Source organism: Neofelis nebulosa, chromosome 2 (genome assembly GCF_028018385.1).
Source record: "Neofelis nebulosa isolate mNeoNeb1 chromosome 2, mNeoNeb1.pri, whole genome shotgun sequence".
Taxonomy (NCBI): domain Eukaryota; kingdom Metazoa; phylum Chordata; class Mammalia; order Carnivora; family Felidae; genus Neofelis; species Neofelis nebulosa.
Genome location: NC_080783.1, coordinates 90410363 through 90434924, shown reverse-complemented (window position 1 = coordinate 90434924; position 24562 = coordinate 90410363). Strand labels below are relative to the sequence as shown.

Sequence of the window (24562 nt, the reverse complement as noted above, 5' to 3'; positions counted from 1 at the left end):
GTCTCCCTCTCTCTCTGGCCCTGCCCCAATCACACTCTGTTTCTCTCAAAAATGATTAAACGTTAAAAAATTAAAAAAAAAAAAGAATGTGAACCACATAGATTTGCAGAGGATTTTTCTTGCATACACAGCAGAAATCAATCAGGGTACATGTGTAAAAAGACTACCAGATACTAGCAAAAAAGTCAGCTGAAAAGATAAAGCAAACAGTATCTGAGACTTGAACAGGACCTGGAATAGTGCCTGTCCCCACTAGTCAGACTGGACAATTTTATAACACACAGAATACTGACTTGAGTATTCAGAATTATATTGCCCAAGTAGTGATTAGTTAGTCCTGAGAAAAACAAAAACAAAAACAAAAACACTGCTCTGGTTCCATCTAACAAATCTTAAAAGCTCCATCTCAATGAATAAAATTGTTTCAAATAATTTAACAGCACTGCAAAACAAACTTCAAAAATATTTATAGCAATACCAAAAAAAAAAAAAAAATCTGGCACCTAACAAAATAAAAGGGCTAGCAGAAATATGGAAAAAAGGGACAGAAAACACATTAAAAAACAGTAAAAAAAGAAAAAGAAGCACAAATTGTGCAAGTAGAAAATACATAATAAGATCATAAGAAATAAGAAAGAAAAGAATTTCTAACTATGTGAGGTGGTGTATAATTAGACTTATCCTGATGATCAGTTTACAATGTAAATAAGCATCAAGTCATTATGTTGTACACCTTAACCTAATACAATGTTATATGTCATTTCTATCTCAATAAAACTGAAGGAAAAAATAAAGCAATGCTCAAGAAATAAACTTACCTCTGGTCTCAACACTGGCATTTGAGTAGTGTGGGGAAGATACAAACAAGGAAAATTAAGGAATTTTGTAGGAATTTCAATAGGTTAATGATTTAATAAATTTGATATAGCCAGAAAAGATCATGGGAGTTTGGAAGAGTGATAGGGATATATATCGTGGGTTGTGAATTAGTTATGGGGCTCTTCGAATGAAGGAATACCAATCCTCACAAACATAAGGGGAAAAGGAATAGAGAAAATATTCTGATATATTGGGCAGCTTGTAGAGTCTAAAAGTAGAATCAAAGAGAGACTTCTTGTTCTAGCACCTAGTTGGATCAGATAGCGTATCTCACCACAAACACCTTGATAAGCTGGGTACAATTAAACAGGCATCCCTGAAAATTCATGAGTACCCAAATTGAGGGACATTGTACAAAAATACCTCGCTAGTAATCTTCAAACTATCAAAGTCATTGAAAACAAGTGAAGATGGAAACACTGTCACAGATCAAGGAAGTAAGGAGAGAGATGACTAAATGTAATGTGGGATCCTAGAACAGAAAAAAAAAATATATGTATTAGTGGAAAATCTAGTGAATACAGTGTGAAGTTTAGTTAATCAAAAAAATAAAAAAAATTCAAACTGAGACCTGTTCATAATATAAATGTAAATGGTCTTAAAACTCCAATTACCAACTTGGAAAAAAAATTCCAATTGTGTGTATTCCCAACTCGATGCAAACTGTAAGAAATAAACTTTAAATATAAAGTCACAAGTAGGTTAGAAGTAAAAGGATGGAAAAAAAGATACAGCATGCTAATAATAAAACCAGAGAAACCTAGAGAGGCTGTAATAATATCAAAGTACATTTCATAGAAAAGAATATTACTCGTGATAAAGCATGTTATTTCCTAATGACATAAAGTTCAGTTCATCAAGAGAAACCTAAGTTCTAAATCACCAACAGAAAAATTTCACAATACATGAAGCAAAACTGGTAAAATTGCAAAGAGAATTAGACAAATGAACAGTAACAGAAATTTTTATCCTCATCTCACAAATATTGATAGAATAAATATACAAAAATTAGTAAGGATAAAGGAGACTTAAAGAGCATTATCAACCAACTTGATCTAAGGAAATGTATAGAGCACTTCACCCAACAGCAAAACATACTTTCTTTTCAAAGGCTTATGGAATCTTTATCAAAATAGACCCAATCCTTGACAATGAAAGTATCTATATAAAACACTTATATTAGAAAAGAAGAAAGTTCTCAATACAGTGACCTCAGCTTCCACAATGAACTGGAATAAGGAGAGTAAATTGAACCCAAAGTAAGGGGAAGAAGAGAATGAAAAGACAAGGCATAGACTATGAGAAAATATTTGCAAAATATTTATCTGAAAAATAACTTGGATCTAGAATATATAAGAACTTGCAAAATTCAGCAATATAAAAAAAACTATCCAATAAAAAATGGGAACATGACTTAAGTAGACACTTCACTAAGGAAGATATATAGATAGCAAATAGGCATATGAAATGATGTTCAATATCATTAGTCATAAATGGAATGCAAATTAAAACCACGATTAAAAACGATTGCACATCTACTAGAATGGTTAAAATTTAAAAGTATCAAGTATTGGCAAGAATGCAGAGGAACTGGAATTCTCCAACACTGCTTGTGGGAACATGAAATGGTACGTTGGAAAAAGAGTTTCATATTTTCTTAAAAAGTTAACACGCACTTACATGACCTAGCCATCAGTTTCTAGAGAAGAGAAAGCATGTGTTCATAAAAAGACTAATACATGAATGTTCATAATAGCCTGATTTGTAATAGTCTAAATAGTCTAAAGTTGACTTGAAACAACCCCAATGATCATACATGAGTAAATGAATACAAAAATTGTGGTATATCCATACAGTAATATGCTTCTAAGCAATACAAAGGAATAAACATCTGATACCACCATCAGCATGGATAATCTCAACGTAATTAAGCTGAGTGAAAATGCCAGGGAAAATGTATGCAAACTATATGACTCTAGGTTTATCTAAATGCACACTAATCTATAGTGACTGAAAGCAAATAAGTGGTTTCCTGTGGAGACAAGGATACAGGAAGTGCTGAGAGGGAGAGACATTGCAAAGGAAAACAAATTTCCAAGAGTGAAAAATATGTTTGTTATTTTAATTGTGATGATGATTTCATGACATACACACTTGCCAAAATTTATTAGATTTATATATTTTAAAAATATATAGATTATTGTTTGCCAATTGTATTTTAATAAAGCTGTTAGAGAAACAAACAGGGCTCACAGGGGAGCATAGTGCATATACAAAATTGTCATTCTAACACTGTGTGGAAATGATGTAACAAAGATGTAAAGATTCATACCAGTCATACTCTCTTTAACATTTGTTATTATATTTCCTATTAATCTGTTAAGTCACGAACTCTTTGTTAACTCTAATGATGTTTTATTTTTTCTTCTCTCCTGACAAGAAATGCAAGCATTCACAGAACCATTTCATTCTGTCATAAAATTTTATAGTATTTATTTAAATCTTTTGTTCCCTTCCATCTCCACTACAGAATAAATAATTGAGTGTTTGAACCTATTTCAGTGCTAAGTATTTGGCAAAAAATGCTGAAAAAAGGGGGACAAATAATTTTGAGGGACTAAAGTACTTATATACTTACTAGGTACTTATACCTACTGTGTGCTTATAAACCTTTATTTCTTTAAACCCTCTCATCAGCTTTCCCAGGACAAAATTATCACCATTTACAAATGAGGAAATAATACATACCTAAAGAAATCTACCCAATTAATAAATGCTGAAATCAAGAATGGAGCTTTACTACTAGTTGTCCAGAGTTTATGGGGTCTTTTCATGAAGTGGTCAATTGTACTGCCATAGCCCACTTTTCTTCCTAGAAATGGGGAGATATATCTCATTTGTGTAAGTTTGACATGCAGCGGTTTTTTAGATTGAAACCTCCTTACAATTTAACTCAATTTGCCTACAAATCAAGTCCAAACTATTGAATTGATCAAGAGAAAAAGCAGTACTTACATAAAAATGAAATAAAATACAGATAAATTTAAAGAAAGGAAACTAGAGTCCCAATGTCCAGATTTAGAAGAGAAATATATTTGTCTGAACCAAAAAAATTCTGTTTTGTTTTTAATTTCCTTTCCTCACTCATTCTTCAAACATTTATTTGTGCCAGATTCTGTACTATGTACTAGGTATATATTAGGGAATTATAAGATATATAGATCCAATCCTCTTGGAACTTAAAATTTGTCAAGAGAGACAGTAGATTTCATTATAACTTATTAAAACAACAACAACATGGAAGCAGTTCATAAATATGAGACTGAAAATCTGGTAGAATGTATGTGAAATCTCTAAGCTAGGGTTCATATAAATTGGCCACAGATCAACAGTGTGAACACTGTGGTTTTATTTGCTTTTAATCAAACACAGTATTAGAATACAAAAGCAGGTATATACAATGGGGAACAGGGGAGACACAGCACTTAAAAATGCTGCATTCTGTTTCATAGATCATAACCAAAGCATAGATGTGGGAAGGTTTCAGGGGAGAAATAATCAGCTGATTAATAGAACAGAAAATAGAACCCATGTAGAGAGATAAAAGAAAATGGAATTATTTGGCCTGGAGAAGGATGTGAAAGAATTTAACTTGAGAGTCCCTAAACAAAGGAATTGTACACAAAGGATAGTGTTAGGATATTCAAAATTTCTATTGGAAAAGACAAAAAGAAAAAAAAAAACAGACTTTATAGTATGAGGATTTTGTCTAGACATAAAGGAATGTTTGGTTGGCTTGTTTACTTAGATTAGGGATGGTAGATGTGGCCCTACTTTAACCACATGACCTCTAATGACCCTTTTTCAACCAGAGATTCCATTATAACAATACATGGGCTTTAGATGGAACTGAGTGGACTTGATATTTTCAGCTCCATTCTTTATTGTGGTTTAGAAATGAATTCTGTGTTAATTCAGCAACATGTTTAGTGAACACTTTCCATCTGTCCATAAGATGTTGAAAATTACTAAGTCACAGCATTGAGCCAAGAAATGAAACCAAGTGGATGGATAATTTTGCACTATGAAGAGGTAGTAAATTATAACTATGAAAAACAAATAGCATGAAAAAAGTTCTGGAATTTAAGGCTGGCATTGTCACCCCCATACCCCATACTGCTAAGTCTTGGATGATAATCATACCTTTAGTCAAGACTCACATATAATTACATTTGGTTTAACTATTCCAAGCTAGAGATTTTAACATGTTCATTTCTTGCACCTGTTTCAGTGCCAACAAATACAGCATTTAGTGCCAAGATTTAACTGTATCTTCCAAAAAAGAATTTGGACAATTTATGCCCAGTAGTCAATTACAAAGTTTTATAAAATTAGAAAAAAAATGCTTTGTTATTAAAGTTTTCAAAAAATCAGAACAAAACAGTATTAATGACCTTCACTTGTGCATAGTAAAAATTTCTGAAAGCATACTAAGAGTGATATTAATATGAATAATTACTTCTCGATAGCTACTTGTATTTTAACCAATTTAATATACATATTAATACACTATATAGTTTATATAAGTATATAGTATATATTATATATAGTATATTAACGATGATATATAGTGCCATATATATATATATATATATATATATATATATATATATATAGTTATTGGAAAACCTTTAGGAAGGAGCAAGTAGTTTGATTTTTAGATCATGCTTATTCATTCAGTTAATCAAGAAGAGGACAATGTTGTCAAGTGTGTGGTGTACTTGTCATAGATGTAAGCACCAGATAGCTCAAACAATATATGAACACAGTGTTATACAGTGTGGAATGGCTGATGAGAAAGTTATCCTCTGTTCAAATTTCTTTCATTTTTCCTAGATGCTTCATTATGAAAGTTTGGTCATGCAATCATAGGGCTTCTGTGACACTCAATAATCTCTCTTTTTAACAAAGAGAGAGTTGGATTTTGATATGCCAGCATCAAACCAGAATGGAGTCAAACCAGAATTTAATGCCACTGTTTGTTCTCATTGTACTTATTTTTATTATGACTTTTATGGCAAGCCAGTAGATTTCCATTTGGGGTCATGAACAATGGGTTGTCCTTCTAGGGAGGTTTTTTTTTTTTTTATCATGTTTTTTATCATGTTCAGAATAGACATTAAAGAAAGGTGATAATAAAAAACTGACGGAATTTTAGTTGGTTTATTATAGCTTTCAAATTGTCTATAGATAAAGCATCCTTTTATTGCCACTTCAATGATAAGTTCCTTTAAAAAGCTATTTAAGGGGCGTCTGGATGCTGGGTGGCTTAGTGGGTTGAATGTCTGACCCTTGATTTTGTCTCAGGTCATGAACCTAGGGTCATGGGATCAAGCCCTGTATCTGGCTCCTTTCTGAGTGTTGATTCTCTCTCTCTCTCTCCCTCTGCCCCCTTCCCCTTCCCTGTCTCATGTTCTCTCCCCACTCTATCTAAAAACAAAACAAAACAATACCTAAATCTATTTAAGTATGTATTCCGATAACTTTCCATTCCAACTTATTTACGATTATTTGTATCTGTGTCCTAATTCCTTGCCTTATTATAAATTTAGGGCAGATTAAGGAAGCTCAATTGAGTAATAGTTAAGTATGTGGGTCTGGATCCAGATCCTATGGGTTCAAATACCTGCTCAACCGCTTTCTACCTGGTTGACTTGGGTAAAATAATTACTTGCATCTTCTGAGTCTTATAGCCTTACCCAAAAATAAAAATAATAATAGTATGTTTTGCATAGGATTGGTGTGAGGATTAAATGATATAATATACATAAAGCTTAGTATAATGCCTAGCACATAATAATCTTTCAAAACTATTAATTATCCCCATTAGACTTCTTTGAATTCCCTGAGTCTCTAATATGGCTGCTTAGTTAACATATTTAATAGGTGTTTATTAATTTTTAAAATAAATGAATATTATAAAGATACAAAAACTAAGCTTAATTATATAAGCAAAATATTAAACACAAAATAAACAACAAATTGTGCCCAAAGTATGTTGTAGGAAAACTAATTGTATGCAAGGATTTTAGCTTTCCTCTGCAAAGAATAAGAAATGTTTATATGAGAACCCCTTATTCAACTTTTTGCATAATTTTCAAATTTCCTATTGGTAATACACATACCTATTGGAAATATCTCTTGGTAATACCAATATTTTACATATTTCCAATACTAATTTTAAGATGTGTTATATGTATATATATATCCATATACATGTATATACATGTATATATCTCAAGCAGGCTCTGTACTGTCAGCTTGGAGTCCGATGTGGGGCTCGGACTCATGAAACCCTGAAATCATGACTTGAGCCGAAACCAAGAGTCGGATGCTTAACTGACTGAGCCACCCAGGTGCCCCAGACTCTTAACTATAGAGAACAAACTGATGGTTACTACACGGGAGATGGATGGGAGGATGAGTGAACTAGGTGATGGGGACTAAGAAATGCACTTGTGATGAGTACTGAGTGATATATGGAATTGTTGAATCACTAGATGTACACCTGAAACTAATATAACACTGTATGCTAACTATTCTGGAATTAAAATATTTTAAAATCTAAGCTGCAATTACTTTTATTAAGACAAAGTAGACATGATAAATTCTGAAAGAAATATATGTATATATTTGCTTATATTTTAGGTGAATGATTCTCAATTATTTTCTCTTTGACTCAATGAAATAAATGTCCTTTATTGAAAAAGAATGGAATGAACTGTCAGAGTTCTAGGTTCATAAAATGTTTCATTATTCCTAAAGGTAGTTTCCTATACCTATATGATTCCCTGATAGTTGGCCACAGAAATTTTTACTGATCAGTGTGTGTTTATATCAAGAATATTGTGGTTTTAAACACTACAAGGACCAGACTAAAGATGCAAGCAGTTGTTCCAAAGGATTCTCTTCGTAAAGCAGTAATTATCAAGGCACTAGGTTTATGCTAATTATAAGAACTCTGTGTTTATCCAAAGAACTTCTAGGATAGGTATTTATGAAGGAATAAAACATTCTACCATCTATAGAGAATTTCTAGAAACAGATAGAAATAAATATATGAGACATCTTTCTGTTATATTGATAGAGTTAACTAACACAGCTGTATGATCCTTTTATAGTAAAACCATAATTAATCGGCATTAAGTAAACATTGAATTTTCTGAGTATGTTTTATTTTTAGGATTCAGAAGAATCCTAATTACAAAGAAGACTAAAATATAAAGAGACTCCGTATTTGGTCTTAACATAATCTAGTAAGGTATTCAGAATGGGGGCATCTCAAGCCATATATACTAAGTCATGTAAGAGATTTCTGCCAGTAATATATTACCAACTAGGTGATAGAAGAAATTAAATTAAGGCCTTAGAAATGTCTTCAAAAAGTTGAAACAGGTTAGATGTCACTCTTCCAATAGCTTGATTAATTACAATTTATGGTAAATATTTTATAACATTTAAACATATGTTTCCTGGGGTTCTTGGGTGGCTTAGTCGGTTGGGTGTCCGACTTCAGCTCAGGTCATGATCTCACGGTTTGTGGATTTGAGCCCCGCATCGGGCTCTGTGTTGACAGCTCAGAGCCTGGAGCCTGTTTCAGATTCTGTGTCTCTTTCTCTCTCTGCCCCTCCCCGACTTGTGCTCTGTCTCTCAAAAATAAATAAATGTAAAAATAAATAAATAAACAAAAAATAAAAATATGTTCCCAGCATTCTGATATGGAATTTTTATTTAGTCTTCTACTCACCATTAAATAGTTAACACACCCAATAATTGTTAACACACTCAGCTCCTGAGGAATTGGTTTTAATGAAGTAAAACAAATTACCATACGTTTGTTTTAAATTTGATATTAGCATTTATAACAAAATATTAATGATAAATTCTATTTTAAGATACCATTGCATATATACAAATATTTTGTAACTTCTTTTAAGTTTAAGATTATATATTAACACATGAACTTAAATGTAGAGATCTTACTGCTTGAATACAACATATAATTCACATAATCCAAATACTATTAATTAAAAATATGTTTGAAAACAGATTTATTTGAAGGTCAATAAATGGTATCAGTTTTGATTTCTTCTCCTTTTTCTCAAATATCAACCAAAATCCAGTAAGTATATCAAAATAGGAAACATGTATACACGGGAGGTTTGCCACCTCCTTAGAACACAGAATTGTGAAGAATATAATCATATGGATAAGATGATCTATAGGGTAAGAAACCTCAGATTACAGGGTAGATCTGCTGTCTATTTCTCTAGCTCTTAAATACTATTTAAGCTACTTCTTCCTTAGGTCAAAGGAAACTCATTATGAATAATTTGTTTATATTATTTTTATAATCTCTCTCAAGATTTTTGGATTAGAGAAATAGAAATATTAATTATAAGGTTAAAATTTTAAAGGACAGCAAAAATAAGTAATAATTTGCTCTGACATCTATAACCCAGCAAGAGGTAATAGAGTTCATTATCTCAAACTACATCCTACATCACCTCTCTCTCCACTCCTGTTATTTCCCACATGAACAATGACTAAAGAACCATAATAAATAGTGCCCTAATGACAGGCAAAGTCCAGTCCAGAGACTTACATCCCAGGCATTGAATCTAAGACAGACAGGGCCATAAGTATGACTATCAGAATCATCATCTATACATCTGTCCACAAAGATTACAAAGCTAATAAATGGTACGATTATAACTCTACAATAGGTCTTTTACTCTCCTTAATATATTATGTCCTGAAATGTTAATGGATGAAAAGGATACTCATTTTGCAAGCAAAATCTGATACCATTTGGATCCTCAAACTGATTTTAACATAGAAGTATAAATCTAAGTTTTCTTTACCAGTCGGTCATTTTACTTTTATTATCTATATGTTCCTAAATGAAATGACAGGGTTTTTTAAAATAGTTATTTAAAATTCTATGTATTTTGAGTCCAGTCGGAAATTAAGGTATCAAGAAACTTAGATATTAAGCTTTACAGCCTTTCTAATATATAACATATAGCCCTATGTTTATGTAATATATATTCTTATAAAATATTCAAAAATATTATAAATAAATTCTACTAATTAGAAGTCTAATAAAAATGTCATAAATGATGTTTCAGGGCTTCTTACTGCAATTTATGAGTATGGAACAGAAACTGAAGTGGTAACCAAACTACTTTATACACACACCATATTTTCATAGGCTGGTACTCTGAATAAGATGATTGGTCCTCTAACCAGTTGAAAGAAGCTACCACTCTTATTTCTTATAGTGATAAACAATAATATTTTCTACACACAGATGCATTACCTATAGTACCGTATTGAGAAAAAGCACTACAAACTTTAATTCTATTTATTTTCACACACTAATATATAGTATAATCATTCAAACATGGCATCAAGTAACATTGAATAACCCCTGAAAATAAATGGTAATAATATTCTTTAAGGGAATCACCAGTCCAAATGACATTTGAATAGAATCTTATAAACCAAAACAAATGCAAATATTTTGTTGTAAAGGTAGACAAAAACGGCATTTTTTAAAGTTCTAGATTTCTTAAGTATTTTTTATAAAGTGTCTAATGCTTATTTTTCCCACATTTTACTATAAAACTGCAAGTAGGTTTGTGTGCATGTGTGTGTGTGCTATTTTATTTTGCATTTATAGAGAATCAAATATATTTGGCAAAGGTTGAGGGAAGCAATATAACAAGGATGAAGTTTTTCAAGCAAAAATATCACAGAATGTTAAATTACTGACTCAATTTCTTTTTAAAAAATATCAACTACACCAACCCAGTTCTTATTAAGCAAATATACAGTCCCTTTCATTACAAACTTAATTATAAACCTCACTGGGCAAAAAGCTATTTCCTTTCATGGCTTTTACAACAGATCAGTATAGAATCTGGAATATGTGGCATGCCTCCTGACTCACTGTGTGGGCTCCTTTTTAGCTTTGTGGAACAAAATTTAAATTTCATAATTTCCTCTTATTATTGAGAAAGAAAAAAATAAAATAAAATAACATCACCAAATAATTGCATATCCCTTTGGTAGAGAGACAGTCAATGCAAGGAAGTTACTGAAGACAAGTTATAAAAAGACTAAATGTGTTCCTCTTAGACTATTAAAGGATTCACATGTAGGTCATTCATTTCTTCATATAAAAACTAGACAGTAATTTCCTAGTCCTATTCATATAGATAGGCTCCCCTTTCTTTCACTTTCTCACACACAGACACAAGACATGGAAGTCGTATCCAGATTGATGTGGGACAAGCCAATACTACTGAGAAGATAAGCCTTACCCTGACCCAAATTTATCTCAAAAAGATGTCAAAATTCCAGGAGAAACATCTAGCATCATGTATATGACACAGTCAACAAAACTCAGGAGCGACTCTACGACACTACAAGTGACTAGTAGCTAGATAGGTAAGCGTGAGACAGTTATTTCTGGCTCCTCACAAGATTTGGAGATTTTCAGGAGCACGTGTCTCTGCATGTCTTAGCTCAAGAGTATTCATCTAATAGCAGAAACTTAAGATCAGTTTGCACCTCACCAGAAATGGAAACATGGAGGAAGCCAGCCAAGGCTATACTTCAGCAGTGGGTGGTGGGACCAGCACTCCACAGCACAGGTCACAATACAGGTGCAGATCAGACCAATCAGGCAGCAGAGACCAATCAGGCCCCAGAGAAATGGGATCCTTCCTCCTTCCCACCTGCTAACATAAAGATGTACAATCCACCCTTCTAAATATCTGAGGTACCATGATGCCATGTGTTTGAAAATTTAAATCGGTCTCCCAGCAGCCTCCCTCAATAACAAAGTCCTCCTCCTGCCCCCACACAATAAGCCATGGTCACACAGTATGGAAGAGAGGCTTTAGGGTGTTCACATAATTTGTTTACTAATCAAAATAAAATACCTAATTTGCTGGTCTATATTTAAATTCAGGAAACACTGCTTAAAAACACTAAACAGATGTCTTAACTAAATGCATGGGAGTGCACTATTTTCCAAGATACAGAATTTAGTGCATCACCCTTTCCTGCATATGTGAGCACAGAACTCCACTCCCGCCCCACCATGGATTATATTGAAGTCATGGCACTAACATTTGCTAAATGCTATTTTAAGTGTAAGTAAATAAATATTTTGAAAATAACTAAATTCAAATATCAAGAATTATTTTACTGTGGGTATAGCCACCAAAACCAGAACTTCTCTCTTCAAACTCGTTCCAGGGTCTCCATCCAAAGGCTAATATAGACTGTAGGGTACACAGATTTCTGCCCCTGGATATTGTCACAACTGCTTTGAGTAAACTTTCATGCAAGCTGACAATCAGAGCACCTGAGCAGGAAACTGAGACTTCATGGTGTCTATAGCACAGATTGTATGAAAGGTGTTGTGTTTTATTTGCCAATAAATGTGTAATAATTGTAACATGTAAAAAAAAAAACCTTCAGTATAAAAATGTGTGATTCATATTAATACACTGGAATACTAGAAAATGTTAAGCTTCAATTTCCTATTGAAAATACAATGAAATTTATGTAAGCTTTTAAGATACTATTAACTGTTAGGTATATATTAATAAATACATAGAAATATAGTTAAAAAGAACACAGGTGAATAATACACAACCACTTCAGCAGAGGGGGAAAAAGGGAAGGCGAGAGGATAAAGGAGGGCTTTACATGTTATTGTAGTGATGTCTATGTTTTAAAAGAGATGCCTTAAGAAAAATGTTAAAAATCTATTCAAAATGATAAATTGCTTACTGTGTAACTTTCTGTATAAGTCTGCATGGTAGAAGTATTTTATAATTTAATATTCACTTGCTTTAACTTAAAAAAAAAACACGTTCCTTATGTTCTTATAGCTTAAGTAAACAAACTCAAATTTCCTCAACAGAAATTTAAGTGAAAATTAAAGGACCCACTGATCAGTTCTCTTTTAGTTTGAATGTGTTCAGCATCATGTTGGAAGAACCAGGCTGCACAAAGCACAAAGCTACTGTAGGAAACTCAAGTTCATCTCACAAGCCCTAGTTAGTGTGATTATAGCTAGCACATTAATTTGAGATAATTAGCCAAGCGGTAGGGAATAAACCAAAACTGCTCAAAAGCCGCAAATGATGCTGAAACAACTTGAAAGCAAAAATTCTAGACGAGGTGGAGGGTTGCAAGAGAAGAAAACAAGGAGACATGACCATAGGGAAGAGCAATATGGCAGAACAAACAGTGGATTCCAGAGAGCTGGGGTGTGAGTATGGGGTTGATCAGGAAGGCCCAGATGGAACAACTGATAAAAAGAATGTTATACAGACGTCTAGGGAATGGAAAATCTGAACTATAAACTGGGAAGAGAGGACATAATGGAAAGACCTGGATTCTGATATCATCTTATTAGAGTCAAATTGTAGAAAAGTTTCAACTCTAATTACAAAGCAGAGCATGAATCTAGTACAGATTTGTCAAATCCTCAAATCTGCATTTCCTTCCTAAAATAGACAATGGCAGGCAGAAGGTAAAGAAAGTTTGAAATTGAAATTTGGAGTGAAAATCCTAGGGCTAGTACAATTTGAGGTATTGCATACATTTTGGTCAGGCATTCAAATCTGGTGTTTGTCCAATACTATAATAAGTAATGAACAGCCTTCCAAGAATAGTCAATGTTTATAATTTAATAAAAAAGGTACATACCTACCTTTTCTAAAGCTTATTTTTCTCTGGGTATAGAGTAAAGAAAGAGTAAAATACCTTCCAGTGAAAAGATGTAATTTTATAATAGCCATTAACTCAAAACACAGTTGAACCTGTCTTCCCATGAATATAAGCATAGCACAGATTTAAATCTTTACTTACACAGAAATGGAGCTAAAAGATGTTTTTAAAATATTTATGAATTTAAATCCAAATGTGCCAAATGTAGTTTTTACAGACTCATAAATTTAGTCATCTCAAAAACTATGTGTCATAGGATAGGAAAATATGTAATTTATTTATTTATTTATTTTTTTATTTATTTATTTTTTTATTTTTTTTTTCAACGTTTTTTATTTATTTTTGGGACAGAGAGAGACAAAGCATGAACGGGGCAGGGGCAGAGAGAGAGGGAGACACAGAATCGGAAACAGGCTCCAGGCTCCGAGCCATCAGCCCAGAGCCTGACGCGGGGCTCGAACTCACGGACCGCGAGATCGTGACCTGGCTGAAGTCGGACGCTTAACCGACTGCGCCACCCAGGCGCCCCGGAAAATATGTAATTTAATTTTAAAATTCGTATTCAGTCTCACCAATACTAAACTATTGGAGTAAGACTCCTAAACTACATGTAATTTATATCTACTCAAAGTGATTTGAGGCCTCCTTAAATTCTAGATTACCATAAAATTTTTAAACATATTGAATATTAGTTGTTAAATCTGCATTACTAATCAGAACTCAAAAATTACACTGGGCAGAATTCAATAAACATGGTATTCCAGTAAATATAAAAATTAAATAATTTTAAAGATATTTATACATTAAAGGTATTTTAATCCCCTATACTGCATGTGTATTTGTTTTTTTTTTTTTTTTTTGCAAGTTATTCTGTAAATTTATTTGTAAGCTTTGTTAGGCTTTTCCACAGTGTCTCAGTGACCCTGTGTCCCTACATTGGTATTGTTTATAAAATTTAAAGAGAAAAAGGGGGGTGTGGGTGGCTCAGTTGGTTAAGTAGCTGACTTGGGTTCAGGTCATGATCTTGTGGTTTGCAAGTTTGAGCCATGTATTAGGCTCTGTGCTGACAGCTCAGAGCCTAGAGACTGCTTTGGATTCTGTGTCTCCCTCTTTCTCTGCCCCTCCCCTGCTTGTGCTCTGTCTCTCTCACTCTTGAAAATAAATAATAAAACATTTTAAAAAAATAAAGAGAAAAAATGTGTTTCATTTAGGATCTATCAAGGTAGAACACATTACAATGCTAGAACTTTAGAGTTAATAGAAGCCAATTAGATATAAAGCTATAGATAGATATTGCTTCTGAGAAATAAGTTGTTAAGAGCTAGGTGAACTCTAAGAGTAAAGCAGAATCTCCCTCTAAATTTAGCATTGGACCAAGAAAATATAGAAGAAAACTGCAATAAAAATGAGTTACATACAGAGGTTTTGTAACAGAGAACAGGCCAGTCACTCAACAGCACTTCACGCGAATCTACTCTATATCTTGCTGGGCCCTCAACATGAGAAACATTGAAACTTACCTTCTATTCTAGACAAGTCCTGTTCCCACAAAGGAACACAGGACTCAGATTCAAATAATAAGGCCTTAGCTTGATAGGGTTAATTTTAAGAAGTGTTTTTATTTGCTTGTTTTTTTTTTTGTTGTTGTTGTTGTTTTGCTTTTCCCTACTCAGCGCAAGTATTCTGCAAAAGTGTTAACAGACATAGCAAAAATACACAGCATTTCTATTTTTATTGAGGACAGAACAAAGGGGAAGGAGCTAGCCTTTTTAGCCCACCAAGAATAAAGACTGAGAAATGGTACACTAAAATGTGATATAGAAGTTTTTTAAATTAAATTAGTTCCTGCCACAATAAAATTTTATAGTGGTCTAAGGCAAATCAGATGGCAACCTTCTCATCTCTTCTCTCCCTCTTACTGTATGTATGTATGTGTTCGTATACTGATCTGGAATTTATGGCAATGACTGTGGCTGGGAGAAGTCTATATAACTTTCAAACAGAAAACATTTAAATATTTTTCTCTTTACACAGAAAGAATGAGGTGGCTTTATACCAAGTCTACAGAGTAGATGCTTTAGTGTGAAAAACCCTTGGATTCAAGTCCCAGTTCCACCACCTGCAAGCCATGACTTTGGGGTAAGTTATATAACCTCCTTGGGATTCATTTACCTCATCAATAAAATAGGGATAGTAAAGGGTGTCTGGGTGGCTCAGTCAGTTAAGAGTCTGACTCTTGATTGTGGCTCAGGTCATGATCTCAGTTTGTGAGATCCAGCTCTGTGTTGGGCCCTGCACTGATAGCACAGGCCCTGCTTGGGATTCTCTCTTTCTCTCTCCCTCTCCCTCTCTGAATCTCTCTCTCTCTCCAGAGCCCTTATCTCTCTCCCCAAATAAATAAACTTTATAAAAAATAGGGATCAGGGCACCTACATGGCTCTATCAGTTGAGCATCTGACTTTGGCTCAGGTCATGATCTCATGGTTAGTGGGTTTGAGACCCACGTCGGGCTCTGTGCTGATAGCTCAGAGCCTGGAGCCTGCTTCAGATTCCATGTCTCCCTCTCTATCTCTCTGTCCCTCCCTTGCTCATGTTCTGTCTCTCTCTCAAAGATGAATAAAGATTAAAAAATTTTTCAAAAAAAATAGGGGATAGTAGAGAGATTACGTGAGTACATGACTATAAAGCGTTTAACACATATCCTGGGCTATATGGTAAATACCAAATTAAGCATTACATTTATTATAATAATTGATAATTATCAGTTTGATTAATATAATCTGCGACAACAGTTAAATAATATCAAAGTAAGGAAGAACAAATTATAGATATTCCATAAAAATATTCATATAGCTAATATAAGTCATTATTCCTTTTCACTTCGGTAAACCAAAAATACACAAGACTAGCCATTAATATAAAAGAAAACTAGCCAAGAATATAAACTAGTCTGTAAAAGACTTTGATAATTGTTAGGGACAAATCAATAATGACTATACTTCAGGGCTTTGTGAATTGATTATGAAGACCAATTCTACAAAGTGGTAAATGGGGTTTCATGATACTGTAGTAAGTTATTTTGGTTGCATGTTCTGAAGACACAGTCACATGGAAGGCAGTATTAGGAAAAACACTTAAAGACACACGATTGTCATTTATTACACATATGTCTCATGAATGTTGTGCAGAAGTGGAATTTCAAAGAACACAATGGGTTTTCATTATTTTCTTTTTTCTCAGAAGAGGTAATTAAGAGCAGTGTGGAATATAGCAGATGCATTTAACCCAATTTTGGCTCTGAAAGTCTTGGACGTGCTATCTTCAATTTGGAAAAACTCTGTCTTTCTTAATCAATTAGCAGATTAAATAATTTTTTGCTTCCCCAACAATGCCATGTTTGGTGTATTCCCCTACAACATAGCCTCGGTTACTGTTTAATAAATGTTGATAAAATGAATTACACATGACAACTACTCTTCATTTCTGTCTTTCCGTTGACATTTTCAAGATAGAATCGAATGTATTAAACAAAATGAGTATGTTCTCCATTTCTGCAACATTAATTAATAAATAATTCTTATAAATAAAACAACTGATCGTAAGTAAAAAAAAGGTTCAGAAACAAATGCCAACTTAGGTGTTCGCTGTCATCTACTAAAACAGAAAAGATACTTTTCTTAACTTTCCTTTTATTTCACCATGTTTAGGAATGGATAACAATCATTGAATGAATGGAAAACCGTATGTATTTAAGCAAAAAAAAAATGAAGTCTAGAACAATAAAAAGGTAATGTCTTGGGGCGCGTGGGTGGCTCAGTAGGTTAAGCGGCCGACTTTGGCTCAGGTCATGATCTCATGGTCCATGAGTTCGAGCCCCGCGTCAGGCTCTGTGCTGACAGTTCAGAGCCTGGAGCCTGTTTCAGATTCTGTGTCTCCCTCTCTCTGACCCTCCCCCATTCATGCTCTGTCTCTCTGTCTCAAAAATAAATAAATGTTAAAAAAAATATTTTAAGGTAATGTCTCATTTTTTCTATTCATTAAATGCTAATACCAAGTGCATACTCTAATACAAGATGATGGTTTAGCCTACCTTTTTAGATCCATCTTTTTAGAAATAGTTTTGAGTTATATTAAACAATATTACTCTTCTGCCTTACCCTTCTATAGGTAAAAACAGCTAACCTGAGATTGTTGTTATAAAATAGCTAATCTGAGGTTGTCCTGACTCTGCTAGCACAGAGACAAAACTTTCTCATGTAAGACTTCAGTTTCATCAGAATTGTGTTCAAACCCCTTTCACTGTGGCTATGTCAGATGGTGACACAAATACAATAGGAAAGATCCAGGGTCACAAAACACTCACCACAGTTGGCCTCATCTGATGCGTCCGCACAGTCTGGATCCTCATCACAAACCCACAGCTTGGAAATGCAGTGTTTAGTAGTTTTACATTGGAAATAGTCTGGAGAACAGCTGTTTTCGGCTTAAGAGGAAAAGATCTATTAAAATATAGTTTTGAACAAAGACAGACACTTAATCTAAAAAATAATTAGACAAACAAATGTTAAGGATAGTCAACTGGAAATGTATCATCTTTTAATTAATAAGGCTCTGAAGGTGAAGAGTTTTAACTTTCATTATCTATAATATATTCCAAATGTCCTTTCCAGTATAAATAAATAAAACCTATTTCTGTAATGATACATTTGATAAAAATCAGAATTTTCAGAACCTTACCTTGATTAGAAATATTTTGAAATTAATTTTAAAAATAAACAGTTCAGAGCCTTTTGGAATAATGTTACCAGATAAATAAGAGTAAGAATTCACACATTCACATTTTTATACATAGAAAACAGACTAAATCAGAAGGTATTAGTGAATAAGGAAATAAAAATCATAAAACTTATCAAACTCTCTACTTGTGTTGAGTTTTTGAGGGAAGAGGAGAACATCTGACTTACACTGTAAACTGCATCACAAATCCTAGTCAGTTTAATGGATCAGCTCCTAGAATGACTAACCATAAAGAACTGGTACTGACTTTATTCTGAATGCACCATCTTAATCAAATTGCTGGGTGACTGCACATTATTTACTGATAAAAGTTTTAGGGGAATAAAATAAAACTTCAGCAAGACAGGAATATTGACAGCTATTCTGTTGAAACCCTGAGAAACTTGACAGGTACTCTATTGTTCAGATTCTGGTGTGTGTGTGTGTGTGTGTGTGTGTGTGTGCGCGTGCCTGTGTGCCTATGTGTATATATGTACATAATATAAACTGTTTGTCTTCCATTTAATCTAATTTGATTTTTGGTGGGGGATGGAGACAAGGGGCAAAAAGAACAAGATATTTTATAATTATTCTTTGGAGTATCTTGTTAAAAGACATTAAATAGAATATTATTTACAGTTTTTAACAAATAGTTTTGTTAGGTTATTTTGCTCATCATACATTCAATATGTATTTTATGGGAAAAAAACAATCTCAATTAATGGACTTGATTTCAAGTAACTAATCAATAGAAGAAAATTACCTGTAGCTTCCTACTGTGGACACACACACACAAAATCAGTTTATGAACAAAACACCACAGTCACCTGTAATGTTGGTTTTGCTGCTTCTCTTAAGGATGATGTGAATGAATGCATGTTGTTTCCTGTTTGCCATAATCTTCAGGTAGTTTTCTAAGTAAAGACCACCATGTTTTAATTTTCTCTATATTCTTTATAGAGAGCTTCTTAAATAACCCATCCCAATAGATACCTATTTGGAGCTATTTCCCCATAATTGGTATTATGTTTTTCTACACTGTGTGGTACATAATAATAATTTTTAGACCATTTTCAGTTGGGACTCAGAAGTAAGATAAGACAGAACATTTTAAGGTGACTTACGACAGTCCCTTTCATCTTCCTCATCCCCACAGTCATCTTGTCCATTACATCTGAGATTTACCGGGATACATTTTTGGTTCTTTGTACACTTGAACTGACCTGACAGGCAGACATGTGTGTCTAAAAGATAGAACAAAAAAAATTTGTGCTGAAACCTGTGTCTGAATTTAAATCGGCGCACACATAATCAGCTAAGAATTAGATTTATGTTCCTTAGTTAAGAATTTAATCACCTACCACAGTTGAGTTCATCAGAATTGTCTCCACAGTCATTCTCTCCATCACAGATGAAAGCAGGAAGAGCACAGAGTCCAGTTCCACACTGGAATCTGCCTGGCTGACATTTAAATTCAGCTAGGGAAGAAAACATACAGGTATCACCAAATGCCAATCTTAGCTCATGCCTTCTTAAAAAGAGCTTTTCTGACATTAAAAATATTTATTATTTCATTATATTAAACATATTCTAGAGCACATTGTGGATGTCTCACACCTAGGTAGCTATTAGATTCAGATTACAGTACAGCTAAGCTGTGAGCAACTCAGATGACCTCCAGATTACATTTCATAAATTAACAGAAATTAATTCCACATGATAATGCATTTTGCCATATTTTTGAGTTTATATAAGAAATAATGATGAGGTGCCTGGGTGGCTCAGTCGGTTAAGCATCTGACTTTTGGCTCAGGTCATGATCTGACGGTTGGTGAGTTCAAGCCCCTTGTCGGGCTCTGTGCTGACAGCTCAGAGCCTGGAGCCTCCTTTGGATTCTGTGTCTCCCTCTCTCTCTGTCCCTCCCCTTCTCATGCTCTGTCTCTGTCTCTCTCTCTCAAAAATAAATAAACATTAAAAAAAATTTAAAGAAATAATGATGACAATAATCATAATAATAAAGTGGGATATACTGAGCATCTACTCTGTATTAGACACTGGGCTAGGCCCTTTCACATATAACTACGAATTGAATCTTGTCATAACCTCCTCACCTCCCCATCACCATGACCATTTTATAAATAAGGAAACTAGTTCTCATGGATATTAATTATAACCCAAGAATGTACAAGTTTCAAGTGCCAGACCTGGAATTGAGATCCAGATCTGACTCTGAAGTCTTCTCACAATCTATGTTGCTTGTAATAAAACACTTATCTTTTGACTGATGATCCTAATGTACATTACTAATCACTGACTTTAACATAATTAATATGCTGCTTAGTTGTTCAAATAAGTCAACCAAATACTAATAAGTGATATTCTAAATGTTCTTCGGAACATTAAGTATGCTTTTATATTTACAATTAAAAATTTCCTTAACATTAAAAAATAACTCAATATATGCTTGACTTCTATAGAAGTGAGTTCTGAAATGTTTAAAGTAATTTAACTCCAATCTGTGACATTTATTAGTCAATTGTAGTTAAGTGTTTAGTTAGTTAAGTGTTTAAACTGTGTGATACTTAATTTTCTCACATTCTAAACATGTGAATTTCCTCTATTTCCTGTTGCTTCATATATGATTTTCTTGAATACTCCTTTGCTACTGAACCAACCTTCCCATAAGAAGGGTTACAACTATCAGAGGAGTTTCATGCCTGGGAAATAACTGGGAAGCCATCTGACTTTTAAATATGTCTCTAGAATGGTCTGGAAAATGTAATTACAAACTTCTGATGCCAGAGAATTCATGACGCATCACTCTTAAACACATTTATTTAAATAACACTACTGAAGTTTGCAAGTAGGTGAAGCTGGGATTAAGCTTTCCAGCCTTTTCAGGTGAAATTATAGATATTGCCAGCAACCTAGTCCCTGCAAATTTTGATGATGCAGCTATTCACAAATGAATTCTAAACACTCCACAAACTCATGTACATCACTCTCCACCTCACCATAACTCTTAAAATAAAGCTTCATGCCTACAGATGTTTGGTGCTGTTAACCCGTCGACTCCAAGTAAAAGATCATTTACTAAAAGATCACAGAGAAAATGTCACCAATAAAAACATGTTGAATTGGTATTTAACCAGGATAAGGATGATGCAGAGACTCTCAGATACCAGATGTCTCTTTGGTTCCCTCAAAAGACATTAAAGTTATATTTGTTCACCATGCAGTCTGAAAGTGTGTAAATGTGAAAAACTTACTATACTAAATCTTTGGTTAATTTTTCATATCAGTATGGTGATAGCATGATATTCCAGTCAAGATTAAAATTGGAACTCAGGAGATGCAGATATTTTAGAACGGAAAGCATTGGGTGCCACTGACTGTAACTGTAGGTCATTATGGTGGTATTTCCTTAGAGAACATATTAGTGAATCTGGGCAGGGGAGGTCACCTTAATATGAGGACTGATTTAACATATTCATTCTCCTTTATTTCTATAAATTACAAAGTAAGATGCATTAAATTACCATATTGTAGGAAAATTTACTTTATCACAGGGAAATTAATAACTTCCTTTTAATTAGTAAATCTTGGTTGTTCAGCAATGTAATTTCTTGTTTCTTTAATTGTCCTTTTAACTCAATAACTTTAAAAAAGAATAATTCAGGCATAATAGTATACCTATCTCACACAGATATTACTTTCATATATTGCCTATCATAGTGAAAACAAAAACTGTATTAAAAACTCAAAGACCAATGGACATTCCAAAAACATGAAGAGACTATTAGAAAACCAATGACTTCTGTATCTTTTTTCTTTTTCCTTGAATATACAGTTTCTTGCTTTCAAAGATACAAATGAACGATGTGAAACAACTTCAAATGTTTTATACACTTGGTAGTGCCCAAAGAGATGGGATCCATCTCATCTAAGTAACTATCTAGATACCCTAAGTTTAAAACAGTTTTGTAATTATGTGGTGGAAAGTTCTACATCAGAAAGCAACTAGTTTTTACTAAGACAGTTTACTGTCTTTCTTTAGTGCAAGCCTAAGGATCTTGAACTCAATTGTCAAGGCCAAATCATGGCAACTATCCACTGAGATTTGAGGGAATCATGATTGACTAAAAGCCTCTAACTTGACAGGACAGTATTGGAGTGACCCATGGAGTGAACTATAAAAGTCTATCAAGACAAAGTTTATTGTGTGTCCGTTACAACCGAAGTTACCAGTGATACCTAAATGTATACATGTGCCATATATATATATATATATATATATACACATACACACACATACACACACACACATATATACAAACACATGTGCATATATATGTATGTATGTATGTATGTATGTACATGATACCTAACCGTGCCAATTACAGTTTGAGTCAAAATATAATTGGTAGTCATTTTAAGGCAACTAATAAGAGCATACTAAATTGCTAAAGAACAAACTAATGATTTATATTGGAAAAATCTCGCTTTTAAGGAATTTTCAGTATTTTAATACTGTCAGAAAAATTGAAAGATTAATCCCTTAAGTAAGATTTTAGTTATTGAGTGGAATTCTAAAAACTTGCCCAGTTTTGCTTCTAATTTGGTGACATATCCAGTCAAAATCATGCTGAATGTTACTATATTGATAACTACATGAGTGTAATTATACTACGAGTAAGAAATTTTAAGACAAAACAATAACACAAATTACTGACAGCATCATTCTAAATGCAATAGTTAACAGAGACATACCCAAGATATTTTAACAATTTTTGTTACATTTTTAAAGATTTTGGAAAAGCATCAGAAGGAAATATTTAAGGTCTTGCTTTAATTTTCAAGAACTGGGATTTGAGGAACTCTTAATTCTAAATTCCTACATTCACTGATGTACTCACGACAGTCATCAGGTTCGTCAGATCCGTCGCCACAGTCATCCACAGTGTCACATTTCCACCAGAATGGAATACATTTATCAGTTTTGCAACGAAACTTAAAAAAAGAAAAAAGAAAACGAAGAAAGGTTGAAGAACCCTATCACCATATACAATAAATATTTAAAAACTCACCAGGGCTAAGCAGCCTAACCTACTCTCTTGATACAAATGTGAACTGTGGTGGTCTTAGAGCATTCCACAATAAGGAATAAATGCACAACAAGCAACAAAATGATCTGCCAGGAAAGCACAATGTTCAGGAAAACCTCCCGGGATTTCCAGAGCACAGACAAGCTTACCCATTTACCTATTATCTATGACTGCTCTTGTACCATAACAACAGTGATGTAGTTGCTACAGAGACTACATGGCCAGCAAACTTAAAATATTTATTACCTAGGCCTTTAGAAGAAGCTTGCCAAATGATGAATATGGATAAAAATCCATAGAAATATTAGGAAAAGGTATCCAGAATTAATTGAAAAGTTGAATTAATTTAGTTAATTTGATTTAAGATAATTGAATTGCATTTTCTTAGCAATCTTAGACAATTTGATTAATATCAATCTGTCTCTGATCCTCAGTCTCCAAATGAGGAGCTTAAGATAATCTGGATGATCCTTTCCAGCACTGTCATGCTGTGATTTCATGGAATTTTCTGAAGACACAGCCTTTAGCCATAATCAATATCTGTCCACATAAATTTTAAGGGCACTTCTTTAAAGTACTTAAAACCAGTAAAGTTTTTTTCAGTTTTCAAAATTCTTAATAAATACACATGATCTTTTAGGATAAATAAAATAAACTGTCATAACTAAAAAATAGATAAAAAAATTGCACTAGAAAGTTAAATAGGCAAGGAAGACTTTATTTAAGACTATGGCAATAGAGGAGAGAGATTGCACTGAACTTCTCTGACACAAAATGCAGGGAATGGGTTTAACCTAAGGGATAAACTAATGGAAAAGTATAGTCAACATGAGTAGACTATCTGCTTAGTAGTACTTATCAAAACTGGGCTCCTACCTTCCAACAGAGACTGAGACAGGCTTGGACTATCTTTTATGATGATTACATTAAAAAATTTTTTTTAAAGCTTATTCATTTTTGAGAGAGAGCATGAGCATGAGTGGGGT

The 24562-nt window shown here is 33.4% G+C and overlaps 1 protein-coding gene across 4 annotated transcripts in view; it reads right to left on the bottom strand.

Moving 5' to 3' along the window:
• The window catches only part of LRP1B (LDL receptor related protein 1B), a 1890044-nt gene that overhangs the window by 194840 nt on the left and 1670642 nt on the right, over positions 1-24562 (bottom strand). For all 4 annotated transcript variants that reach the window (XM_058715412.1, XM_058715410.1, XM_058715409.1 and 1 more), the window contains exons 63-66: positions 23388-23481; positions 19833-19949; positions 19596-19715; positions 18059-18178 (exon numbers count right to left, since the gene is read on the bottom strand). In XM_058715412.1, the coding sequence (XP_058571395.1) occupies positions 18059-18178; positions 19596-19715; positions 19833-19949; positions 23388-23481 (451 nt within the window). The remainder of the gene's footprint in view (positions 1-18058; positions 18179-19595; positions 19716-19832; positions 19950-23387; positions 23482-24562) is intronic.